Source organism: Bombus vancouverensis, chromosome 6, assembly GCF_051014615.1.
Source record: "Bombus vancouverensis nearcticus chromosome 6, iyBomVanc1_principal, whole genome shotgun sequence".
In the NCBI taxonomy this organism is placed as follows: Eukaryota; Metazoa; Arthropoda; class Insecta; order Hymenoptera; family Apidae; genus Bombus; species Bombus vancouverensis.
In genome coordinates, this window is record NC_134916.1 from 14135372 (window position 1) to 14157826 (window position 22455).

The 22455-nt window shown below is 38.7% G+C and overlaps 1 protein-coding gene across 26 annotated transcripts in view; it reads left to right on the plus strand.

The window, feature by feature from the left end:
- The window catches only part of LOC117157590 (uncharacterized), a 208875-nt gene that overhangs the window by 163620 nt on the left and 22800 nt on the right, over nucleotides 1–22455 (plus strand). For 19 of the 26 annotated variants that reach the window (XM_076619183.1, XM_076619185.1, XM_076619184.1 and 16 more), the window contains one exon: nucleotides 20584–20652. In XM_076619183.1, the coding sequence (XP_076475298.1) occupies nucleotides 20584–20652 (69 nt within the window). Of the gene's footprint in view, nucleotides 1–16831; nucleotides 17829–20583; nucleotides 20653–22455 lie in introns of those variants that run through there. The other 7 variants (XM_076619176.1, XM_076619181.1, XM_076619180.1 and 4 more) reach the window with 1 other exon arrangement.

A 22455-nucleotide genomic window follows, 5' to 3' on the forward strand; every position in this document is an offset into this window, starting at 1 on the left:
TGGACTTGCGATGCAAATAAGCTGCTGGATCAAACATCCGTCGACAGTAGTCCGAAATGAAATTACTCGGTCGCTTCTCGAAGGACAATGCGTTTAGTCGCGTGACACACAGGTGGCCAGAAGATTAAATCGAATCAGAGCACGAAACTGACGTGCATTTAATTAGGTCGTAATCACGTTCCACGCTGGGCTGCGTGGTTCACGCGTTCTGCGAAATGATCTCAGTCGTTTCTTCGGACGTCTTCATTTAATTGAATAAATTAGCAACAACCTAGAAAACCGTTTTGTATGCCGTGTCCACTTCCAGGACTTTCCTCTAACGTGTCCGAGAAAGCGTTGAGAACGTCTACAAGCCCGTTAAATATTTACTCCTCTGTACTTTTTCCGACGTTTACGCTCTGTTGGGGGTTCATGCGAGATTTTATGCTCGTCACCTAGACGTTTGTAGTCTCCGAGGCAATAAACTTTGTTCCTGGATGACGTATAAAGTGTGATATATCTGAACGAATAAGGCTTCTTATTTTCTTGGTTGTCGATTTATCAGAGATTGACTCTAGAACTGTCGACCTAAATTTAAAACTTTTCGTATGACCATCTGATATGATATGATCTGGCGTGACAAAGATCTCAGAAACTAAATCGACATTTTCACTTTTTCTAACTTTTTTAATTCTATTCCTTTGATAAACAATTAGAATAATAAACGCGCTATTTTTGTAAGTTCATTTTTCCTAACGAAGTAACATCAGCGTAAACAAATTCTGAGCCAAATTGAAAAAGGTAATATTTATAATATCTTGACTTTCCTCTATTTCCCAGTTTATGCTTTCTGAACTTATATTATATACTTATATAATTAAAAGAAAAGAGATCTTATTCATGATATCTTATTTAAAAAAAAAAACTATTCAAAGTCTTAAAAATGCGACATTGTAATTGTACAATATCATTAATTGATCATTCTGACTACCGTTGTTTCTAATGAAAACGCTCACGTGTGACGTATCATGGAAAGAAAATTATCCCATTGTGGCTGATTTGAATCGAGGCTTAAACTTTCTCTTTAGCTTTAAGTATAATTAAACATAACGAAGATGAATTTGCCTTCACTTTCCTCGAACTGTTAATCGGTAAAACCGAAGATCTCGTCTGCATAACGCATCATGAAACGTAGCGTACTTTCATCGTGATATCCAGATAATCTCGTTTGTATTCACAGTTTTATAAGGAACGCAACATGAGTAAGCAGAACAAAATGGAGGCGAATTAAGTCGTCATGGTGATACGATCAAGATCAAACCATCCACAACTCCGGAGAACAAAGTTCCAACTGTTCTTATTTAAGTTTCACAAGCCACGATGGCGTGTGCGAAGAAAATCACTCGCGGAGGCAGCCAGTTTTTTCTTTCTTCCATGGAACTTGCAAAAAAACTTTAATCGCATGTCCCGTTGCATCAGGGAAATTTAAAATTACAATCGGTGCGCGAGGAATCGGTTGAGCGCAAGTAACCAGCGAGACGACGCCGAAAAAGTTGCATCTCGCAAGACGAGAATCTTGCTGTTCTTGCCAGCAGCCGCAATTTATTATCGTGCGCTACGCGCGATGCTTCCTCGGCATATATAAATGTCATGACAGCCGTGACGAGTCATCTTCCTTCGTTTTAGGTTCCGCTTTACGAGTCGCCGAGAGACGGCAAAGATCGCGTGCCGCATTGTGGCAATTAAAGAAAGACGAGCTGGCCGTAGGAACCGTAGTTGTCATTACGAACTCCTATGCATTGATCGTAACATGAAAGTCGTTGCTTGATCAGATGGCAAGCTGGATGCTGAAAGAAGCTTCAATTAAGGAAATCGAGACGAATCGCTGATACATAATTGAACTGAATTTTTCAATCTTCGTACCAAAGATCGAGGTAAAAGATACAGTGGTGTGTGCCAAGTGTTTCGTGTATACGGTAATATTATAAAGTGAAATTAAACCAGAACGAACTGCAGGTTTTTTTAAATTGCACTTTGTATATTTTGTATATTATAATCGGTGCGTTCACTCATACATTACAAGAATGATTAAAAAGTGCAAAAGGAACACAATTCGTGTCTTAAGTGGCTTGAAGAAAAAAATGAACAATTGTTTTAGGAGCAATAGAAAATTATGCAAACATTTGTCATAGCATATAGATAGTCGATGGATATGTAAAAACAATTTAATAGACCTCGAACTGTAATAACATTTAAATTAATAATTCCAAGAGTATCTTAACCTGTTTTTTCGGAGAATAAAAAATACATAAAAAATTATGATAAAATTTAGAAAATGATACATTTATACAAAACACATAAAATTAATTAATTAGTACATACCATACCAGACTGTGAACCACTTAATTTCATCTCGCAACATTCTTCCCTATAATCGTTTTAAAGATATCGCCAGACCAACTTAAGTGCGACACTCTATGTCCTACAATTAAATTCAACTACAGTGGTATTAAGCGCTGTGCATTACGGTGCCTTGCACCACATCACGCCGCGTTTACCTGACTATGATAAAAGGGAGGTTTAATCAGAGCCGGGCCTATCATTTGAACGCACGCGAACACGAATGTTCGATCGGACAGCGATACTTCTTTTTGGTCGTTGATTACGATATTCTTTGCTCTCATTGCCTCTCCAAGAAACCCGATAATAACCGACTCATTTTATTGCTGTCTCGATGGTCAGCGAGCCGTTCAATTAATGCGGTCCGACAGAAGGACTGTTGTAAGTGTCATCCTTATTTTTCGCGATAATAGCGTCACCGAGCTCGCTTTGCGGTTACACTCTCGCCTGTTTTCGCGCGTTAATGACGACCGTGGTCATCCGATTCTTTTTCAGTGTCTGTCTTCTTGAAAAAATTCTGTTCGCAGAAGCCGCCCAGTCGTCGATCACAAAACGACAACACGGGTTGAATCTCGGATTAATTACTCGACGAACAGGCTCTCATCGATCAACTGCGATACACTCTCTGCCTGTTGATTACTGTTGCGACGCATATTCATTGGTTAACAGGAGACGTCATTGGTCGTCTTTGATTAGCGACGTACGCGAAGTTGTCATAGGAATGTTGGATAGCTTTGCCAAGAGTGTCTGCCTCTTTTTTCCTTTTTTCTTTCTTTTTTTTTCGAAATCCAGGTCAGATTTTCTCCGTAGAGTAGGATTCTGTCTGACGCGATCATAAAATTGCTACTAGCGTCGTGTAACGCGATTTGCAAGATAACAATGAAAAAGAAACGCTTCTCGAGGAAATAATATCAAATTTACGAATGGAGAACACACAAATTCTGAAGCTGAAGGAGATTCATCCGGCAAAGGAAGTCTGTAATGGAAAGAAAAACCATAAAGCGATGTCGGTGGAACTGCCTTTCCGCTTTACGTTATTCTATAGATTTAATAAAGAAAATTTTATGCTTCTATTACTTAAAAATAAAGTAAAATATACATTGTTTTCTACTATATTAAGACAAACTTTTTATTTCATTCTAACTTTTCGCAGTATGGATTTCGTACAACAGGAAACATATATCTCGCGTTCGAAAAGTCTCTTACGTGACAAACGTTGGTTTTTTCCAGGTACGCGATGAATTATCGTTGCTTCCAAAGCAATCATTTTTAAAGATTAATATCCAGTGTTAAATCTTCTCTGTTTTCCCCATAGAAACTCGATCGACCAAGTTCGTCGATAATTCAATTTAAAAAGGGAAAAAAGAAGAGTTTGGTCGTTCGTGTGCACGTGCCGTAGATTTAAGTATTGTGACTTAAGCGGATTTTCACAAAGAGAGTACGTCCTCGATAATTAAACCGGACGCCTAGGGCGTAGAAGGGCAAGTAGTCGCCGCTTTCTTCCCCTATCTCGATTTCGAAGGTTAATTAACTCCCTGCGCGTCTGATAAACCAACTAATGCTCGTATAGATTTAAGTTGGCGTCGTGATCTGAACTTTGCTTAAGAATCACCGTATTGCCTCCTTCTCCCCATCTTTTTTTCTTCTTTTTAACATCCAACAGCTCTGCTATTACGAAATTAATTTAACTAATCGATGACCACCCATATTTAAATATGCTGATTATTTAAAATTACTATAATCATCTACACGGCTAGTATCTGATTAGCAGTTTAAAGGTAGCAGCATTATTGGCGAGGTAAGAATTACACCAGTAGAAATACTCGATGCGATAAGTCGATATTAAATTGCAAATGGTTGCGTGTTACAGAATATTGCCGCGTAACGTTCATGCCTTTGTGGGACGAGAAAAAAATATTGCTTTGAGGAAAAAATGTTACCGCAAGTTAGCCGTTGGCCGAATCGATTAATTTTCGCTGACTACAAACTCGATAGAATTCTCTAGTGCTTTGCCGTCGCTTGTCAATACTTCTTCATCCTCCGAAATATAGGACACGTGTTTAATTGAAATCAATCTCGTTCGCGATAAAGTCGAATGTTCTCGAATGGAAAGAGAGCTCTCTTCCACGACCAATATAATTGTTGCTCAAAGCGCGTGATCGTTCAATGAATCATCTGTCTCTGAGGGGAGTACAGTTTTGTTGATCGGAAAACGTGTTTTTATTGATTCGTTAAAAAAAGCTGCAGAGGACACTTGTTGATAATAAAAGCCATGAGTACGGTCTGTCTCGATTTCAACCCTTGAAACCGATGAAGGATAATTCATTTTACTCTCTGTTCTATACTTGAATTTTAAGATCAGTTTCTCAATAATGTTCATAAATGGACTGTGCATATTTCTGCATTTCTAAAGAATTTAAAAGTACATGCAGAAATGTATAGGATGTCGTAGTGATATTATTAGACAGAAAATAATTTCTCATGCACGAATTAATCTTAATCGGAAAGATGTGAAAGTCTGCCAAGTACACGTGTAAGCACTGTATGCTTTTCTTTATACAAGAATAGTTTTATTCAGTAAGATAATAATAACGTCAGAAAGCAGGTAGTATTGTTTATTTTAACATTGTTTTCATATTAATAAATATCAATCCGAACTGAGACCGAGGTTCGTCAACTAAAATACACGTGTAATCGAAAAATTTTCTATTTTATTTTTGATTTTTTTTTTTAATTAAAGCTTCACGTGCAATTCTACGCTTTCAATTTATTTGTACGTGAAAAACTTCTCTCAAGTCCACTGTACCAGGATTGGGACGAACAGAATATTCAAAGCGAAATTTATAAAATTTAATAAACGAAGCACATCTCTATTTAGATTTCTTCAGTTATACCTATAAAAAGAAACAATTTACATAGACTCTATCCCACTGTATTCATAAACATAAAACGTTTCAACTAAAGATAAAGTACAGACAGCCTCGTCGATGATGTTTGAAATACGAACCAAATTCTGTTCTCCAGGTTCGATGGAAAGGATTTAGTTAGGAATTAATCATCGATCACGAGTACTACGAGTCACTTCGAAGCATTGGAAAAGTGTGTATCTTGGCTAGATAGAATGGCGCATTTACGAGGGCTGCGAGTTTAGTTAACACCCTAGTAAGCGTATTAGCCTATGTTTGCCAACTAGTTAACTGGTTGGTGTTTGCTTGGCCATCCCTGAAACGTATTCGAGGCGTAGGTCGTGGACGAGCGCGGTCAAAGCAGACGTCACGTCGGAATAATCACGACACTCCGTAACGACGAGCAAATGGACTCGCCCCCCTTCACCACCCTTTACAATCCGGAAATGAAACGACGAAGAATTAACTAGTCGCTGCAACGTGTTCATATTCGTGGTACTGTTCGTGTTATTGGATTCATATTGAACCCTTGTACGTTATCTGTGAATATTGACTATGGACGATGATCTACCTACACGATAGACTTACAATCAATGATTCGATAATTTTGTTGCGGATTTCAAATCAGCAGAAATGTTTGAAATTAACAGTATTTTAACAGCACTAGTAAAACTATACCTATAGTATGTTTCGCAGAAGTGGGAATTTTGATGTTTCTCCAAACTGGAATTTTCCAAAGGGGCAATTTTGAGAAACATATTTTCATATTTTCTTAAATTCATTAAAAATGTATTTGTCTTATAAACATTCAGAATACTCGTGCGCATAAGATATATCAAATCATTTTATTCTTACATTTTTACCACCATTTCTATGCAAATTAATTCAAGATTACAGTGTAAAAGTATGTATAGAATGTCAATGCAAGATACTCACAAGCATCATCAGAATTTTGGCCACATTTAACTCATTCTAACGAAAGCGCTTCTTTAAGGTACTTTCGCTAATTGCGACCTTAATTTCTACCATTCTGACATTAAAATCTGAACTCGGCATCGACTTGTACTACATCTGCAATAGTTTTTCTCACATTCCGTCTATGCGTCTTCTTGGACAAATAATCGCAACTAATTGGAAGGCACGCTAGGTTCGATGTTCACGGAGACACGACGAAGAGAACGCGACGATTGCATTCGTTGGCCTCAATAAATTTTCTCGTGGCGCGCGATAGCGTGCATGCGACACTTGCATTAACGGGCCACCGCTGCGGAACACATTGCGACATTCGATAGTTCGCCGTGGCCGTGGCTTTGTAAATTCGAACCGCGCGAATGCAGATTCGACGAGGCAAGATCACCTCGGGTACACCGTAAGAGATCCTTTTGTCTACGACAGGAATTTATGGAGCGCGAGCCGTTGTCGTACCACGAGAATTACGAGCTTGCTGCTCGACCAGGATCACCAAGGATCGGCTTTAACTGACATTTATGGGCTTCGTGAAGCACTTCGTTGCCTCTTCTCTAGATTATATTAAAACAATTTTCTTTTTAATTCTTTTCTAGATTCTTTCAGTTTGAAATTGAAAGTATTTCCATGCTATTAGTGTTGGAACACATAAATATACAGTGAAAATTAAAGTGGGATTTGTTACAATCGAGGACGTTCCTTGACCGCGGACACAGTGAAAGTGATTCACAAAGGAATAGTTCATTTATTATAAAGCAGTTATTGAGAGTTTATTGTAAAAGGTGTATCAACTTGTCTACGTAAAAGTTATAGTTTTTTGGTGATCGCTTCTTAAAAAAAATTAAGTGTTTTATATACTGTATTTATTTATTACTGTATTTCTTCTTTGCTCATTCGCACGTTTATTTCTATTGTCCAAATATTTCTTTCTCTGCTATTTACGAGTTCTCTGTCAAACAACTATTTATCGATAAATTCTGTTCAACAATGAAGTTCTTCAAATAGATTTTGCTTCGTTTAAGTAAGCGCCAGAATAAATGACAGTGTGACTATGTTACGTACAATGTACGAAATTATACATTCTTGGTAAGATTCATGTTTTTTCTTAATCTTCCTTCATATGCGAAACTCAGCGTTAACTCGTTAAAGACCGAAAACTTTGTAAGTCAAGAGATAAAACTTCGTATTTCATTTGATCGTGCTTTATCGAAATCCATCAATTACGGTAGTAGACAAATTGTAATTTTAAAGTTGCTAAGTAATTTATTTGTGTGTATAGTTGTAGCTTTTGTATTAAATATATATTTCATCATGTTTCTGGCAGTCATCTGTTCTACAAGATATATTATATTTATCGCTTTCATCGAATACAATTCCATCTTATAAAATTATAGCATTCAACCGCTTATAGTTAAACTTTGTGCGCTACTGTATATCAACTGTCAAACGCGCTACGAACATTTTTAACAGTTTAATATAATTTCACGATTTCCAGTCACTGTAAAAGAATTGGAATTTGTTGCATCTCCAGATTCGTAAAAATTCGAGAGACGTTGATTGCGTGAGACACGAAAAAGAAAAAAAAGAGTCAAATACCTAAATGTTGACTTGAAGCTCTTGGCAGTAGATACGCGTAGTTCAATTCGCGCACGGAAGCGAAAACGAACAAGGGGCAAAGGAAAGTTTTAATTTCACCAAATTATTTCAGTGTCGTTAAACATCCTCGTAGCGGGATATTAATTCCGGAAGGTAGAACGTCAGAAGCGCCGTTCGTGTGCTTCGCGCAAAAGCGAACTGGAGCAACGCGAAGTGACTATTATTTGCTATTCGCGGCACGAGGCAGTAAATCAGAAGATTATTTAGCACCGCCAAAATGCTTCGCAGGGGTGTTCATGCGGAGACCGGAAGTTGAAACGAACGTGCTCGTTATACGAGTGGCTTCGTGTATCGTGTTTATTCCTCTGAGTGTTCTCTTATATTACTCTGTGATCTTTCTACCGTGTTTTACGCCGAGCCATGCCACTCTACTCGTTGTTTTCTTTATGCGTTCACACGTGAAAGTGATATCAATTTCCTCAGTGGATTCGATTCGATTTTTGACGTGTTCATACCAACCGGTACATCTCTTTTTAAAGTGACACGATGCATCCTCGACTACAAACCCAACGCTTTTATCACCATCGGGCCGTTTAACAGCTATAAAACTGTTTTTTCTTTTTCAAGGACCAGTTTCATTCCTATCGCGTTATTCTCGTCGAAAACGCTTTATTGCCGAAACCATTTCGATCGACATTATTTGTCCAATATCGTTTCGTTATTCGTTATATTCTTACTGAAACAATCAGCCGGTTTCGATCGATAATGATTATCCAAATTGAATAAACACAAATTGCACATGAACGACCCTTTCAAAAAGCTGACTCGTGTATCGTGCTGTTGCCGTATTATTCATTGCAGTAAATGAATCTACCTATACTAGACGCCGACATTAATTTCCATTCTTCGAAAACGCATCCAGACGAAAGGAAATTCTAACCCTTTTCATCGTGCACATGGACGTAATGAACGGTTGACAAAACGTGATGCCACATTCGAGGAAAGTTTCATCCACCCACAGTGTGGCATTTGAATGAGGATTTTAGGCAAAAATCACAATTCACCATGTTCGCACGTTTGCAAGCAACGTTCGCACGTTCACAGCCCACGTTCGCCTCGTTCGCAGCCCACGTTCTCACGTACCACAGTGTAGCATTTGAATGAGGATTTGGGACAAAGATAAAAAAGAAATGCATATAATCTGAATGTGTACATTTTCCTGAAACTAAATAATCAGAGGATTCGAGGTGGGTAGAAGTCTGTTTATCAAATCTTTGTTGGTATTTTTCCTATTTTTTGGCTCAGTTGAAACAGCTTGAATATTTGTTTCTTTGTCTAACTACACACGATGTCGTTTGAGTAAATCTCTCCATTTTTGCATAAGTGTTATGCAGAAATAATTTATACTTCCATTCTGTTCTGTCAGATATTGTGCTGACATTTAGTAAAGAACAGAGCTTTTGTGTAACTTTTAAACTTTTCTCGGAACAAATGTGATCAGAAATGCACTCTTGATGCAAGTTGCGATTACGAGTGGATTTCACTGAGAGAAATAAAGAACGCGCAGTGTACCAGTTTGTAGCGGAAAAGGATTATGTAGCAATGTAATACAATATCTTTCTGACACAGAACAATCAAAATTGCAGGATGGTTTGAATCTTCCTTTTTAAATCGCACTTTAAAAAGAGATAGAAATTTTTAAATTGCCAATTAAAGTTATACATATCTTTACTATAATTCTCCATATTTTTAAAGTGTAACAGACACTAATTAAGAAGAACTAACAAACAAGAATGTATAACGAATGAACGAGCAATTTTCGAATGATTAGATTTTCATGTGCAAACGATGTTTACTAGTCCTCTGTCGACTTTTTGGGGAACTACTCTTTTATCTTTTATATTATTTACATACAAACTGATAATATCATCGAATAATAAGATCAAAATCGAACAGTGGATTATTTCGATTTTTGTCCACTGCATGCCACCCGGTTATCCTTCTGACGAGGATACTCTCCTTAGAGACAACCATTCGCGCGACTTGAGCCACACCGACGAGTAATGGCGGCTTGTTCGCTCGCACGAGTAATAATCTCCTTCATCCATCCATTGAAATTACTGCCGAGCCTTCGTTGGAATTACGAGCTCTCAGTTTTCATTATCGTGCCACGGCGATCCACGATAGTGACGTTTTAATAGCTTGGATCTCCGTACGGTGGATGGGAGATCGACCGAAGAACGATTTCTCAAAGGATACGGAGACGAAGAAAGGGGCGACGAGCGCTTAGACGAGAAACTCAGCTAAAGAGCCGAGTTCGATAAAACGATTTTTTCTTTAAAGTCTCCCTGCTTCGTTCGACGTCGATTTCCATTTGTCTAGAGATTCAGTGGAGTCTCGCTTATCCGGCTTGTATGGAACCGAACACCTCTGACTAGTTGCTACAATATGTATCTTTTATCATTTACCGGTTAATGAAAAAAATGGACACATGTATGTTCATTGTTTTATATATATGTCGGAGGAGAGTCAGGAATGGGGTTGTGGGCGTTTGATAAATCTGCACTGGACTTAGCCATCGTTATGGTATAACCAAGGTACGGTTTATTAACACGAGTATGGATACTACAGACTTGACAATCAACCGCGGCGATTAGGCACTCGCGACACTAGTGATAATGGTCTTAGGTTCGATAACGAATCCACGGTCAACGGGATGATAGATATATTATACTTGCTCACAAAATCTAACTCAAACGTGTAATACTCACAGATCGTAAGGCGCTACCCTCTTCGTCGATGAGATCGCAAGAAAGAATGACTTTTCGTCCCAATGATGCCACAGAGGAAAACTATGATGGGGTGTGTCTAAGGACACGAGATCATCGGATTCGTCGAGTATAGCCCTCGTTCAGAAAGTGAGGGAATTTGGGACGAAGACTGCCTGTCCGTTTGAAGAACCTTAATTAACAAAAACATAGGTTTTATAGCGGGTCCTCAGGCTAGCTGAACTTGTGCTGTGTAAGTGCATCAACATCTGGTACTCATTTTGTCCGAAAGAACCGTTGGAATGTTTTACTGTCAAGTACCTCTATAAGCAACTAAAGGACAAACTAAAAAAATTCTATTGGCTCACAGGCCGACGCTCCAAACTAAACATACAGAATAATTACAGAATTTATTACTCTCTACAAGACCGTAATAAAACCTGTCTAGACCTACGGAATCCAACTATGGGGAACAGCAAGTAACTCCAACATTGAAATACTTCAACGCTTCCAATCGAAAACGCTAAGATCCTTAATTGATGCACCTTGGTATGTTACCAACGAAACAATACATCGCCACCTCAAGATACCCACAGTCAAAGAGGAAATAGCAAAATATAGCGACAGATATAGCAAAAGAGTCAACAAACACCGAAACCCCCTAATCACTGGACTACTTGATACGTCGGACCAGATCCGCAGGCTGAAGAGACACTATCCGCTAGACCTAAACGATAGATTCAATTAGTTACTTAAATTGAGTAATATTTACTTATTTATAATACTTACTTACAAATTATACTTATCTATAATAAGTATTAACTTATTATAAATAATTAGTCATGTTACTGCGCCACGCCAGAAAAATTACTGAAAATTCTCAACGCGAGAATTGATTGTAAATTTTAATAAACATAAAAAAAGTGTAAAAAAAATTAACTTTCCCCTGTCTTCCCGTAGTAAACAATAAACTTTAGAAACGATTCAGTAAAGAGATGTTTGTTCGGTCGGAAGGACCTTAGGTAGCAAATTACTGAGATTTATGATGGGTCCTTAAGGCTATTGAGGGTACGCAGTAAGGATGAGCGGACATCTGGTTCCCCTCTTACCTGCGGTGCGTGGCCTGGTCTAGGTAGAGTGTCGCCCGACGTAACAATTGGTGTATTAGTACTGGTCAGAAGTTTGGATCCATTTTTCTATCTATAATAAATCTCCTGCTTCTCTTATTAATTTCGAAATAAGCGCTCTGAGATACCAATGGTAATTTTCTTTACTTCAATACCTACTTCGTTGAAAAGTTTTCTGAAGGAATAGAATTCTAAATCAACGTTTTCTTTAAATTTCCAAGTTTGATAACGATGATCGATAGGTAAAAGGTATACTTTATATATACGTTCACATATGTGTGTGTATATGAACTAGAAAAACTGCATTTATGCGTCAATGATATTTCTGGTCAACCCTAATCCAAACCAAGATCGCAATCGGTTAAAGCCGAGCCGGATAACCGAATGTCTACTGTGTTGCGATCTGTAAATCAAGAAACTCGTCTGGGAGAAGTATATAAATTTTTAAACTTCATCGGCTGCTGTAAAGTTCCTCGTAGTATCTTGTTGGTAATATTTAACGCGTCGAGAGTCGAGTCATTATCGTGGCCTAGCCCAGTTCCAATTTACGCCGGCATCATTTACGCCCTCGCGTAATAGCTGCAACGCGTTAATTCCCCCGCAGACGTGCCAGCAAATATTTTTGATAGCTCCCAGTAGGAAATCTATGGTTGCACAGTCGAACGAGTGCATTCAAGTTCCAGAAACTTGGCTGCTATCTGTACGTTCGTTTCGACGATGTATTAAGCGCCGGGATAACAAAGTTCTCCGTGCTATTGCAGCAGCACTTAGAACGCTTAACTTATGATTTTACTCAGATATCCTGAGTTTCTTGTTTACGATGTTTTTAAAGGAAACAGCATTTCTCTTCTGTTTGGAATTTAAATCAAACGTACATTGACCAAAGTTTAGTCTATCGTTAATTTAATATTTCAGTGGAAAGACTTAAAATTGGATGTATCAATTAAATTGTTGTATTATTGTTTTTTATTAATTTAGTATTCCAACTGTTCGAGGGAGATAATAACAACATTTCTAAAATTCTTAGAATACAAAAATTATCCTCCATCGTACTTCTGCAAGAATAATACGCATATTTAGGTTAAACGGTCACTTAGCTGTTACCCTAGTGTTGATGAAAATTCCAGCAGTTTATTCAACGAATTAACATAATAACACGAGCAATTGGCACGATCATTAGCGAGGGAATTGTCGAGAAGCAAAATTGGCATCATCAAAGGGATTCATAGCAAATAGACGAATGCCCCGATTATACACGAATGTTTTCATATATCCACCCTGAACACTATCTAGATATGCGATACGTGGGGAATTATAATCAGGACGAATTGTATTATTAATCTGTCCTGGGAAACTAGTTGGTAGTTGGTCCTTTCCAAGTACAAATTTATTTATGGACCATCACTCAGGATAATATTTCGTTAAATTCTCCGTCAATTTCCGGCGAATCGATTTATCCCTCGACGAAATGATCAATCTTCTTCGTCGTTCACGACGCAGGCGACTTCCGCACCACTGACTTGGCGAACTTCCCCGGATAATGGCGGAGAAGAACTGGCCAAGGATAGAAATGTCGAAGTTCGCCGTCGTGTTCGACCGCGGAGCTCACCTGCATGCAGATCCTATATGTGGAAACGATATAGCGCTGTGATAAAATCAGGGGTTACTTTTGAATATTGAAACATTAGTCGGAGACATTTTTGGAGAGCTTAAGGATCTCTGCGAGAACTGTTTCTTGCTGTTCCTTTTAAAATCACGCATCCTAATCTTCGATAACTACAAGTTAATCGAGAGACTCGTAACAAAATGTGTCGTCGTCAAGTTTCTCCACGTTTTTGATTTTAGGTTCTAGCTGTCGAAAACAAAACTCATAACATAGTAGAATCGATATGATTGATTTTGACTTATTGTCCAAGGAAACTGAACTGGTTTTGCTAAAACAGCCTATGTCACGAGACCCGTAACTTCATGATTTAATAAAATGCAATTCTTCTACGATATAAGTAAAAATACACTTATAGCAATTGTATCGTACAGTCAATATCTTATTAAGGAGGATTGACATCTTCTATTAAACAACAGAACTTAAAGATACTAAAATCTTCTATTATTTTCTTGGAAAAGTACAAGCATGAACAAAGTCCAAGGTTGTTTCTATTACGAGCCCTTCAATTTTTGCTAATACAATTATTGGCAACTGTTTTTCAGTAAGAAGTGAAAAGTATTTAATTCCATATAGATTCAATGAAAGATTGTAAGAATATTAATTCGCAGATAGTTTTTGCAGTCCAAAATTCAAGTTGCTTCTACGTAAAATGTACTCTGTACTCGACACGGCTATACCGACCGGTTGTCTCTTAAAATTCTAATTTGTAACCACATTATATCGTTTCCACCTGCTCTCCATTTGTATACAAAAGGGTTGTTCAACTAACGTGGTTCATTTTCGATAAACTAACCTATTTCTGTATGGTCGGCGTTCATCGATGAACATCGTATCTTTGGTAATGAAATTTCAATGGACAAGAACGAGGCTTTCCCGTTTCATAGAAATTTTATAAAGGATGGTGGTTTCGCCATGATGGCTACTTCGACATGGCCATGGCCGGAACGGAAATTAATTAATGTTTAATGTTCGCTGAATCGCCTAACAAACTATTACCTTGCAGGAGCGTGACACAAAATCGCATAATTAACTTTTAGCGACAAAATCCTTGGCGATTACACGGAGTTTATGCAGTGTGCGACGCTACGCGGAGAAGCTCGTTTCACAAACGATCGAGATCGATTGAATCGAACAACTCGTATCCATGGTAGCCCGATCAATTGACCGCTTTCTGATTTCGCTGTACGTACAACACACCCTTGGACGATGTGCAAAATGTTGAACGCGTCAGCGGATCGTTTTCGCCAGCGATATACACGCGTGAACGAGTACGAAACCCCGAATCGATTGCCAGAGAAATGACCCGCGAAGTGTAACCTGTTCAACGAAATTACGTTATTATACGCTACAAACCTTGAAACCACCGGCTTCGACAGCTATCTTCTAGTCAGAGGCTTGTATTTAACACTTTAAGAAGATATAATGGTTGTAGTATCTTTTTTAAAGAGAACTTTATGGCGAGGAGAATAGTACGGATTCTTTTGCATGGTACAACCAGATTTGGAATTTTTATGTACTTATTTTGATATATGGCACAGAGAATGCATGTAATATGCAAGAATATACTACATATGTATAAGATTTTTAAAATATTGTACGTCCCTCAAAGAAAATGCACTCGAGGCATGAAAGCAAGAGACATACTCTGTATGTTTCCCTTCTATGCACTTTGTTGTATATATATGTAGATATAGATAATAAATTTATACATGTGTTTGCTTATCTTGGTTAATAAGGAAAATAACTCGTGCTTTATTTTGGAAAATTACATTGAAGAAGGTAAGCTTTACTAGGATGTAGTCAATCAGACCTGCGTATTCCTTTCAATGTGCCCTCCTCTTGTGCGATGCACAATTACTGATATTTAACGAGTGAGAAATCTCTATTCAAATTCCACTTCTTCAAGTGTATAATGTATAAAACTATGAATTTGCATAAACACCGGCGATCTAAATAGAATGTACAAGTGCCTTCTATAACACGAGCAAAATGTTTAGCAAATAGAAATTGGCAGAGTACTTGGAAATGCTTTGCGACGATTACCGATCGAGAGCAACGGCGTTCACAATGGAAGAACGCAGCGGGGAAAGTGACGAGTGAAAACTGTTACATCGTTGGGTAATCGTTTCATCAGCTTACAATATACGTACGTACAATATATAAAAACGAAACTAGCGCGCAGGTTGCGTAAAAACGTTCCCAACAATATTTACATGGCTAATTTCACATGGTGGAAAAATAATTGGAACGTGGCTCGCGGTCTGTCTGCCGGAAAGCTGAATTTCTCCGTTGAAAGTGTTTATTAGCAGCTTGGAGAGAGAGAGGGGATTAATGAAGACACAGTTAATAAGCTTGTTAGCAACGTGGGCGAAAGACGCAGGCATCGTGATAGTTAGCCTTATATGCAGAGTCAATGGATGCTCCGGCATAAAGGCAGCCATTCTCTACGTTGTCTCTCTCTCTCTCTCTCTCTCTCTCTCTCTCTCTCTCTCTCTCTTTCACGAGTAACTTTGATGAATAGTTAACCACGAGTGGTCGACGCAAACACAGCACTTGACGACATTTAGAGACATGCGACCTAACAGGGTGAAAAGGAAACCGAATATCAGCGGAGAATTTGTAATAAACTTTACTCCGTAAGATAGTTTCTGGTGGAATTTTCGTCTGAAAAATTATAAATTGGACAGTCTGTTTCTTCATCTTAAAAAGCAACAATTGAACACCTTTTTTTTCTTTTTTTTTTTTATTTATTTGTTGAAATTACAATCAATTCTCGCGTTGAGAAAATTGAACACCTGATGGGAAAAATAGAAGTTCTGACGACGAAAGAAAAGAATTCTAATATGGAATAGTTGAAAGATGAACAACCTGATAGATTCGAAGATAGATAGAAGATAGTCTTTTGAAAATAGGTGACAAAACCACAAGATTTTGTAAAAAAACGAATAATATTAGTTTCATTGTTACGTTAACTTGATTAATATAACTAACGTTATTAATATTTTTTGTAATGTTCAAGAGATTGATTACATCAGTCGAGCCTTTATATATGTTGGAGATGAAAGGACATCGGGGCTTCCCTTTTGGAATGTTGGGAAAGACCCTAATTAAAATTAAGTAATAAAACTAAGAAATAGTTTTAATGTTCTAATCCGATTTTATGACGATGGGCTTGGGCTCGAAGTGACATAGCGGGTCACTGAACGGTCACGGAAGGGACGTGTACCTGACAGAGGTATAGAATAATTATATAGCTCTCCTTAAAAACAAAAAGAGGTGGGGAGAAGAATATATAAGGGAAGTTCCACTTGGACTGCAGATCAGTTCATTCAGATAAGTTTTACTGGTACGTGGAGTCATACGTGTATCACAACTCATTCGTCATCCTTCTCATTACATGTGGCATTTTATCTGTGTGAACGAATATCAGCAGCCGCGATGGTAAATTTGAGTGGAGATTCATCACAAAATTCCAACCTTAACCCGACGTCAGAAGTTGGATTAGGATTTGTGGCAACAACGCAACAGCTCGCGACCATTTTGCGCGAGTTAACGCAGCCGAGAGAGCAAAAATCGAGTGTGGAACTTAAAGAATTACCGCTACCGCGCTTCAACCCAGAAATCGCGGGTGCCGACCCGGCTGCATGGTGTGCAATTGTCGGTCTACTCCTGGAGAGAAGGTCTGTACAAAACGGTGATTTATTCACCACTATGAGTCGTGCCCTAGAAGGCACTGCAGCACACTGGCTTACACGAATGCCGGGCCGGGGAGGCCTTACTTGGTCCAGATTTAAGAAACTTTTTCTTGCTCATTTTGGTGGCAAAGAGACGGCAACCTCAACACTGATAAAAATGTTTGATGAACCACCATTAGAAGACGAAAGCACGGGAGCTTTCGGCATTCGTCTTCGTTCTTTCCTGCAATCGCAGTGGAAAGATTTAACTATGGCTGAAGTAATCAACGCCTGCGTCCTTTTTCGATTGACTTCACATGACCAACGGGTTGAACAAATAGCGCTTACGAGTGAAATCAAGACCGCAGACCAATTCCTAACTGAAATGAATGCTCTCTCCTATGCGAAAAAGAGGCAGGAGCCTTCATCGGAGAATCCACCGGCGGACCCTGAAATTAAACGAAGCAGCTCATCAGACCGCCGGGTTAGGGACTACCAATGTGAGAACCTCGGACATGAAGTGACCAAGTGCCGCAGTAAGATAGAATTGGAGCCGAAAGACACACAAAGATCAGAGGAGAACCAAGTGGCCACATCGTCGAAGGTGTCATGCTTCAGGTGTAACGAGGAAGAACATATTTCGCCTAATTGCCTGTATTTGTGGAAAAGAAACTATAATTCCCATAATAATCGCCGAGTTACGTTCTGCGTGGTGGAACCCCCGACTAGTAAATTAAGCCATCTGGGTGAGTCGTTCCCATCTTACTTCAATTCTGGAGCCGAATGCTCGTTAATTAAAGAATCCGCAGCCTCTAAATTTTCCGGCAAAAGAAAGACTGATCTAGTAGTAATGCGAGGAGTAGGAAATACTTGTGTTAATAGTACGTCTCAGATTTTGTCCACTGTATGTATTAACGGTTTTACATTGGAGATAACTTTCCACGTCCTTGCCGATAGTTACTTAAAATATGATATCATGATCGATCGCGAAATTTTAAGCCAAGGTTTTGACGTAAATATTACACAAAATAGCCTCGTTATTGCCAAAGCAAAGATAGTTAATGCCTGTAGTAAAACCGCGGAAGACGAGATCAATATTAATGATGTTGACACTGATGTAATTGATAACGATAAAAGTCGATTAATCTCTATACTCGAAAATTTCAAAAATTCTTTCATTACGGGTTTCCCACGTGCTCGCGTAAGTACGGGCCAGTTAGAAAGGCGTAGTAGCTCACCGTTCACGAGCCCTATGTTACTCGCGAAGAAAAAGGATGGCTCGGATAGATTGTGTGTCGATTTTCGAGAGCTAAATAAAAATACGGTCGCGGATCGGTATCCCTTACCCCTTATTGCTGATCAAATCGCGAGATTGCAAAACGCGAGATACTTTATTAGCCTGAACATGGCCAGCGGGTTTCACCAGATTCCCATTCATCCTAATTCGACAGAGTATACAGTGTTCGTTACCCCCGATGGTCAATACGAATACATAACGATGCCGTTTGGGTTGAAAAATGCACCATCAATTTTTCAGAGGGTCATTCTAAATGCCTTAGGCGACCTTGCTTATTTGTACGCTGTTGTTTACTTGGATGACGTCCTAATTATCGCCGACTCGATAGACCAAGCTTTAGAAAGACTGGATACCGTATTAAATACCCTCGTAAACGCCGGATTTCCTTTTAATTTTTCAAAATGTTCTTTTCTAAACACATCGGTACTCTATTTGGGATATGTAATTCAGAATGGAGAAGTTCGTCCCAAACCGGGTAAAATACAAGCCTTGAGTTCGTTACCTGCACCAACGACCGTCACACAGCTTAGGCAGTTCATAGGTTTAGCTTTGTACTTCCGGAAATTCGTTCCTAAATTTTCATAGGTAATGAAACCCCTGTACGCGCTTACTTTCGGTAATAAAAATATAACTTGGACAGATAGGCATGAAAAAATAAGGCAAAAGGCAATTTCCGTCCTGACCGACGCGCCGTTGTTAATGATATTTGACCCGAACTATCCGATAGAACTTCATACTGACGCTAGTTCGGATGGATATGGGGCTATTTTAATGCACAAAATTGAAGGTAAAAATAGGGTAATAGAATATTACAGTAAAAGAACTAGCCCTGCGGAATCTAGGTATCATTCCTATGAACTAGAGACGTTAGCAATTGTAAACGCCGTCAAGCATTTCCATCATTATCTACACGGACGAGAATTTCTTATTGTCACTGATTGTAATTCCTTGAAAGCATCCAGTAATAAGGTATATTTAAATGACAGGGTTTACAGGTGGTGGGCTTACCTACAAACTTTTACCTTTGACATTATGTATCGGGAAAGCAAACGAATGGCCCACGTAGACTTCTTTTCGCGGAACCCCGTAAAATACAAAGAAAAGACAGAAGTCTCTGCTTGCCCATTGTCCCAAGAGGTTTTAGGTGGTCCGTTATTAACCATGTGCACTAGTCCATTATGCACTTAGGTTGGGATAAAACGCTTGAGAAACTGTATGAGTATTACTGGTTCGAAGGAATGACGAAGTATGTTCGTAAATTCGTAGAGAACTGTCATGCTTGTCAAGTTTCGAAGGCAAGTTCAGGTAAAATACAAGCTGAATTACATCTTATACCTAAGATCAGCATACCTTGGCATACAGTTCACATGGACATAACTGACAAACTAAGCGGTAAAAGTGATTCGAAAGAATATGTCATTGTTTTAGTCGACGCATTCACTAAATTCGTATATCTGCATCATACTCGTAAAATAGATTCCCTTAGTACCATTAAAGCACTTAAGTGCGCTATACTTTTATTCGGAAATCCTTGCCGGATAACAGCGGATTAGGGGAAATGCTTTACGGGTAAAGGATTCCAAGATTTCTGTAAAGGTAAACTCATTGAACTCCACTTAATCTCAACCGGTGCGAGTAGGGCCAACGGACAGGTAGAACATATTATGGGTACGCTTAAAAATATGTTTACGATAGTAGAAACGACCGGGGGGTCATGGCAGTGAAGTGACATAGCTGGTCACTAAACTGTCACGGGATGCGTGTACCTGACAGAGGTACGGAATAATTATATAACTCTCCTTAAAAGCAAAGAGAGATGGGGAGAAGAATATATAAGGGCAGTTCCACTTGGACTGCAGATCAATTCATTCAGATAAGTTTTACTTGTACGTGGCGTCATACGTGTATCACAACTCATTCGTCATCCCATTGACCGTGGATTCGTTATCGAACCTGAATTCGTTGTCATCAACATCTCGACCATTCGATCACACGCGCAAAATTTCAACCTTAACCCGACATATATATTACAGTCGTTGTAATTGTTAATTTACGTTAATGCACTTATTAATAAAAAAATCAGGCTTGCATGTACCTTAATCGATACAAACCGCCTATCGCACTTTAATTGCGCTAAAAATAGAATCGTCATATTGAACGATGTAACAATAGTCGGTCAATTAAAACGAATAATTTTGTTACAGCTGGAGCCGCTTCTGAGGAAACTAACCAAAGGTCCAGTTCTGCACACAATCGCCACTCTCTCACGAAGGGTAAGCAATCAAAAATTGACAAATCGCCACGATATATTAGAATCATGGCACGACTGTATCCAATCGATCAACATCGTTGCGATGCTATATCGCTTCTCTCCTTTTTCTTGTTATCTCGTTCGCACACGTTTCCACAAATGTTACGAGAATTTTATACACTTCATGCATGGATCGTTCATACTTATATATACGTGTACGTGTTAGTTAGGAAAGGCCATTTAGGATTTCGTATCGCATGTCGGTGGAAAAGTATCATTACGTTTTCCTTTTATCGCGGAAGCTTCTGGCAAATATTCCTGTTGCAACGCTGCTATCGCACAACAGCCACGGATGGTCTTTCTCGTTGATCAGTGGCTGTAAATTCGTGAATAGGAGCCATTCGTTGCAAATAAACTGGTACGAAGGTCGTCGTTGTTATTTTCTATTAAAAACCGACAGTAAAGCAAAGCTTTGACGAGGTATTCGGTTGAGTGATCGTTAGAAATATAATAATGTTTCCTCCTGAATTATCCAGCTAAGAAATCGGGTCGCCTTTCAAGATAATTCTCAGTTTTCACCATCCTCGAATCGAAACGTATCTGGTGAATATGCGATTCAAATACGACCGAAAGAAAAATACATAGAAAGTTCGACAGAAATAAATAGAAAAAACGATGTCGTGTTCTATTGTGGAAAATGAAAAGCGACATACCACGAGACACCCTCGTGGAGTCGAATAAAAAATCGTTCCGCGTATCGATCTATAAATGTGGAATCCACATCGTGGATCCATGCGCTTCTGGTCAACGCCAGATAACAAACGCAATATCTGCACACACTGTGAAACGACAAATGGATTTAATAACGTTTTAATCCTATCGACTGATCTTCGCCGCAAATCTCAGCTCGCGCTCGAAAAGCCAGAAGTTTAATCAACTGTGACAGAAGCGTCCATGAAATTGATAATAACGTGTGCATTTGTTTGGAAGAATACCGAAATATCAGTGACCGTACGCAGGTCTGAAAAATTCGTTCCACCGGCGAGCCTTGAGAGATTTGTTCCAAATGTTTACTCGCCCGAACTTTCGATTCGACGACAGATCGCGACAAAAGCGTTTCTAATCAAAAACGTCCGCAAAGTGGAAACACACGTGTAAATAGAGCCACTCTTTGCGTGTTAAATACTGCAAAGAGATTAACGATCCATGGCAGCAAACTCAGGTAATTGATCGTTATACGTGTACTGGGTGTTTCCTGGCGAATAATAAATTTCGTTAGCGTGTTCAGAATGTTATTCCAAGTAAAAATGTTACATGCATCATTGGCTGATTCGAGTTCGTTCTTGAGATATGGAAGATGTATTAATATTATATATCAGCCGTAATAATCAGCCATAATTTACATGTATTGTTAAGTAGTCCTGTTTCCATTCACAGCGTCCATCGAATATCAACAATGCTAATTATCCAACTGCTGATGTGTATCATGTTTTTCATTTCATGCACGCTTGATTCGATACGCCTGGTAGAAAAAGATTAATCCTTATACAGGCAACCAAGATACTATTGTTATCCAAACGAGTACATAAATAAATTTGAACTTTAATATACAATATCCAAATTTCAAACTTGTATATAAATTTCTATTTAATAATATCTGAGAACAAGAGTCCGGAGCGATTTCGTAATATTTTCACTGGAACGTAACAAATTCTTAAAAGCAATATAGAAATGGATACCCGTGAGTACTCGGTTGCTCGTAGTAGAATTAAATGCAATTTCGTAGAATTGCAAATAAATAATTAAACGAAGCTTAAGTCCAGAC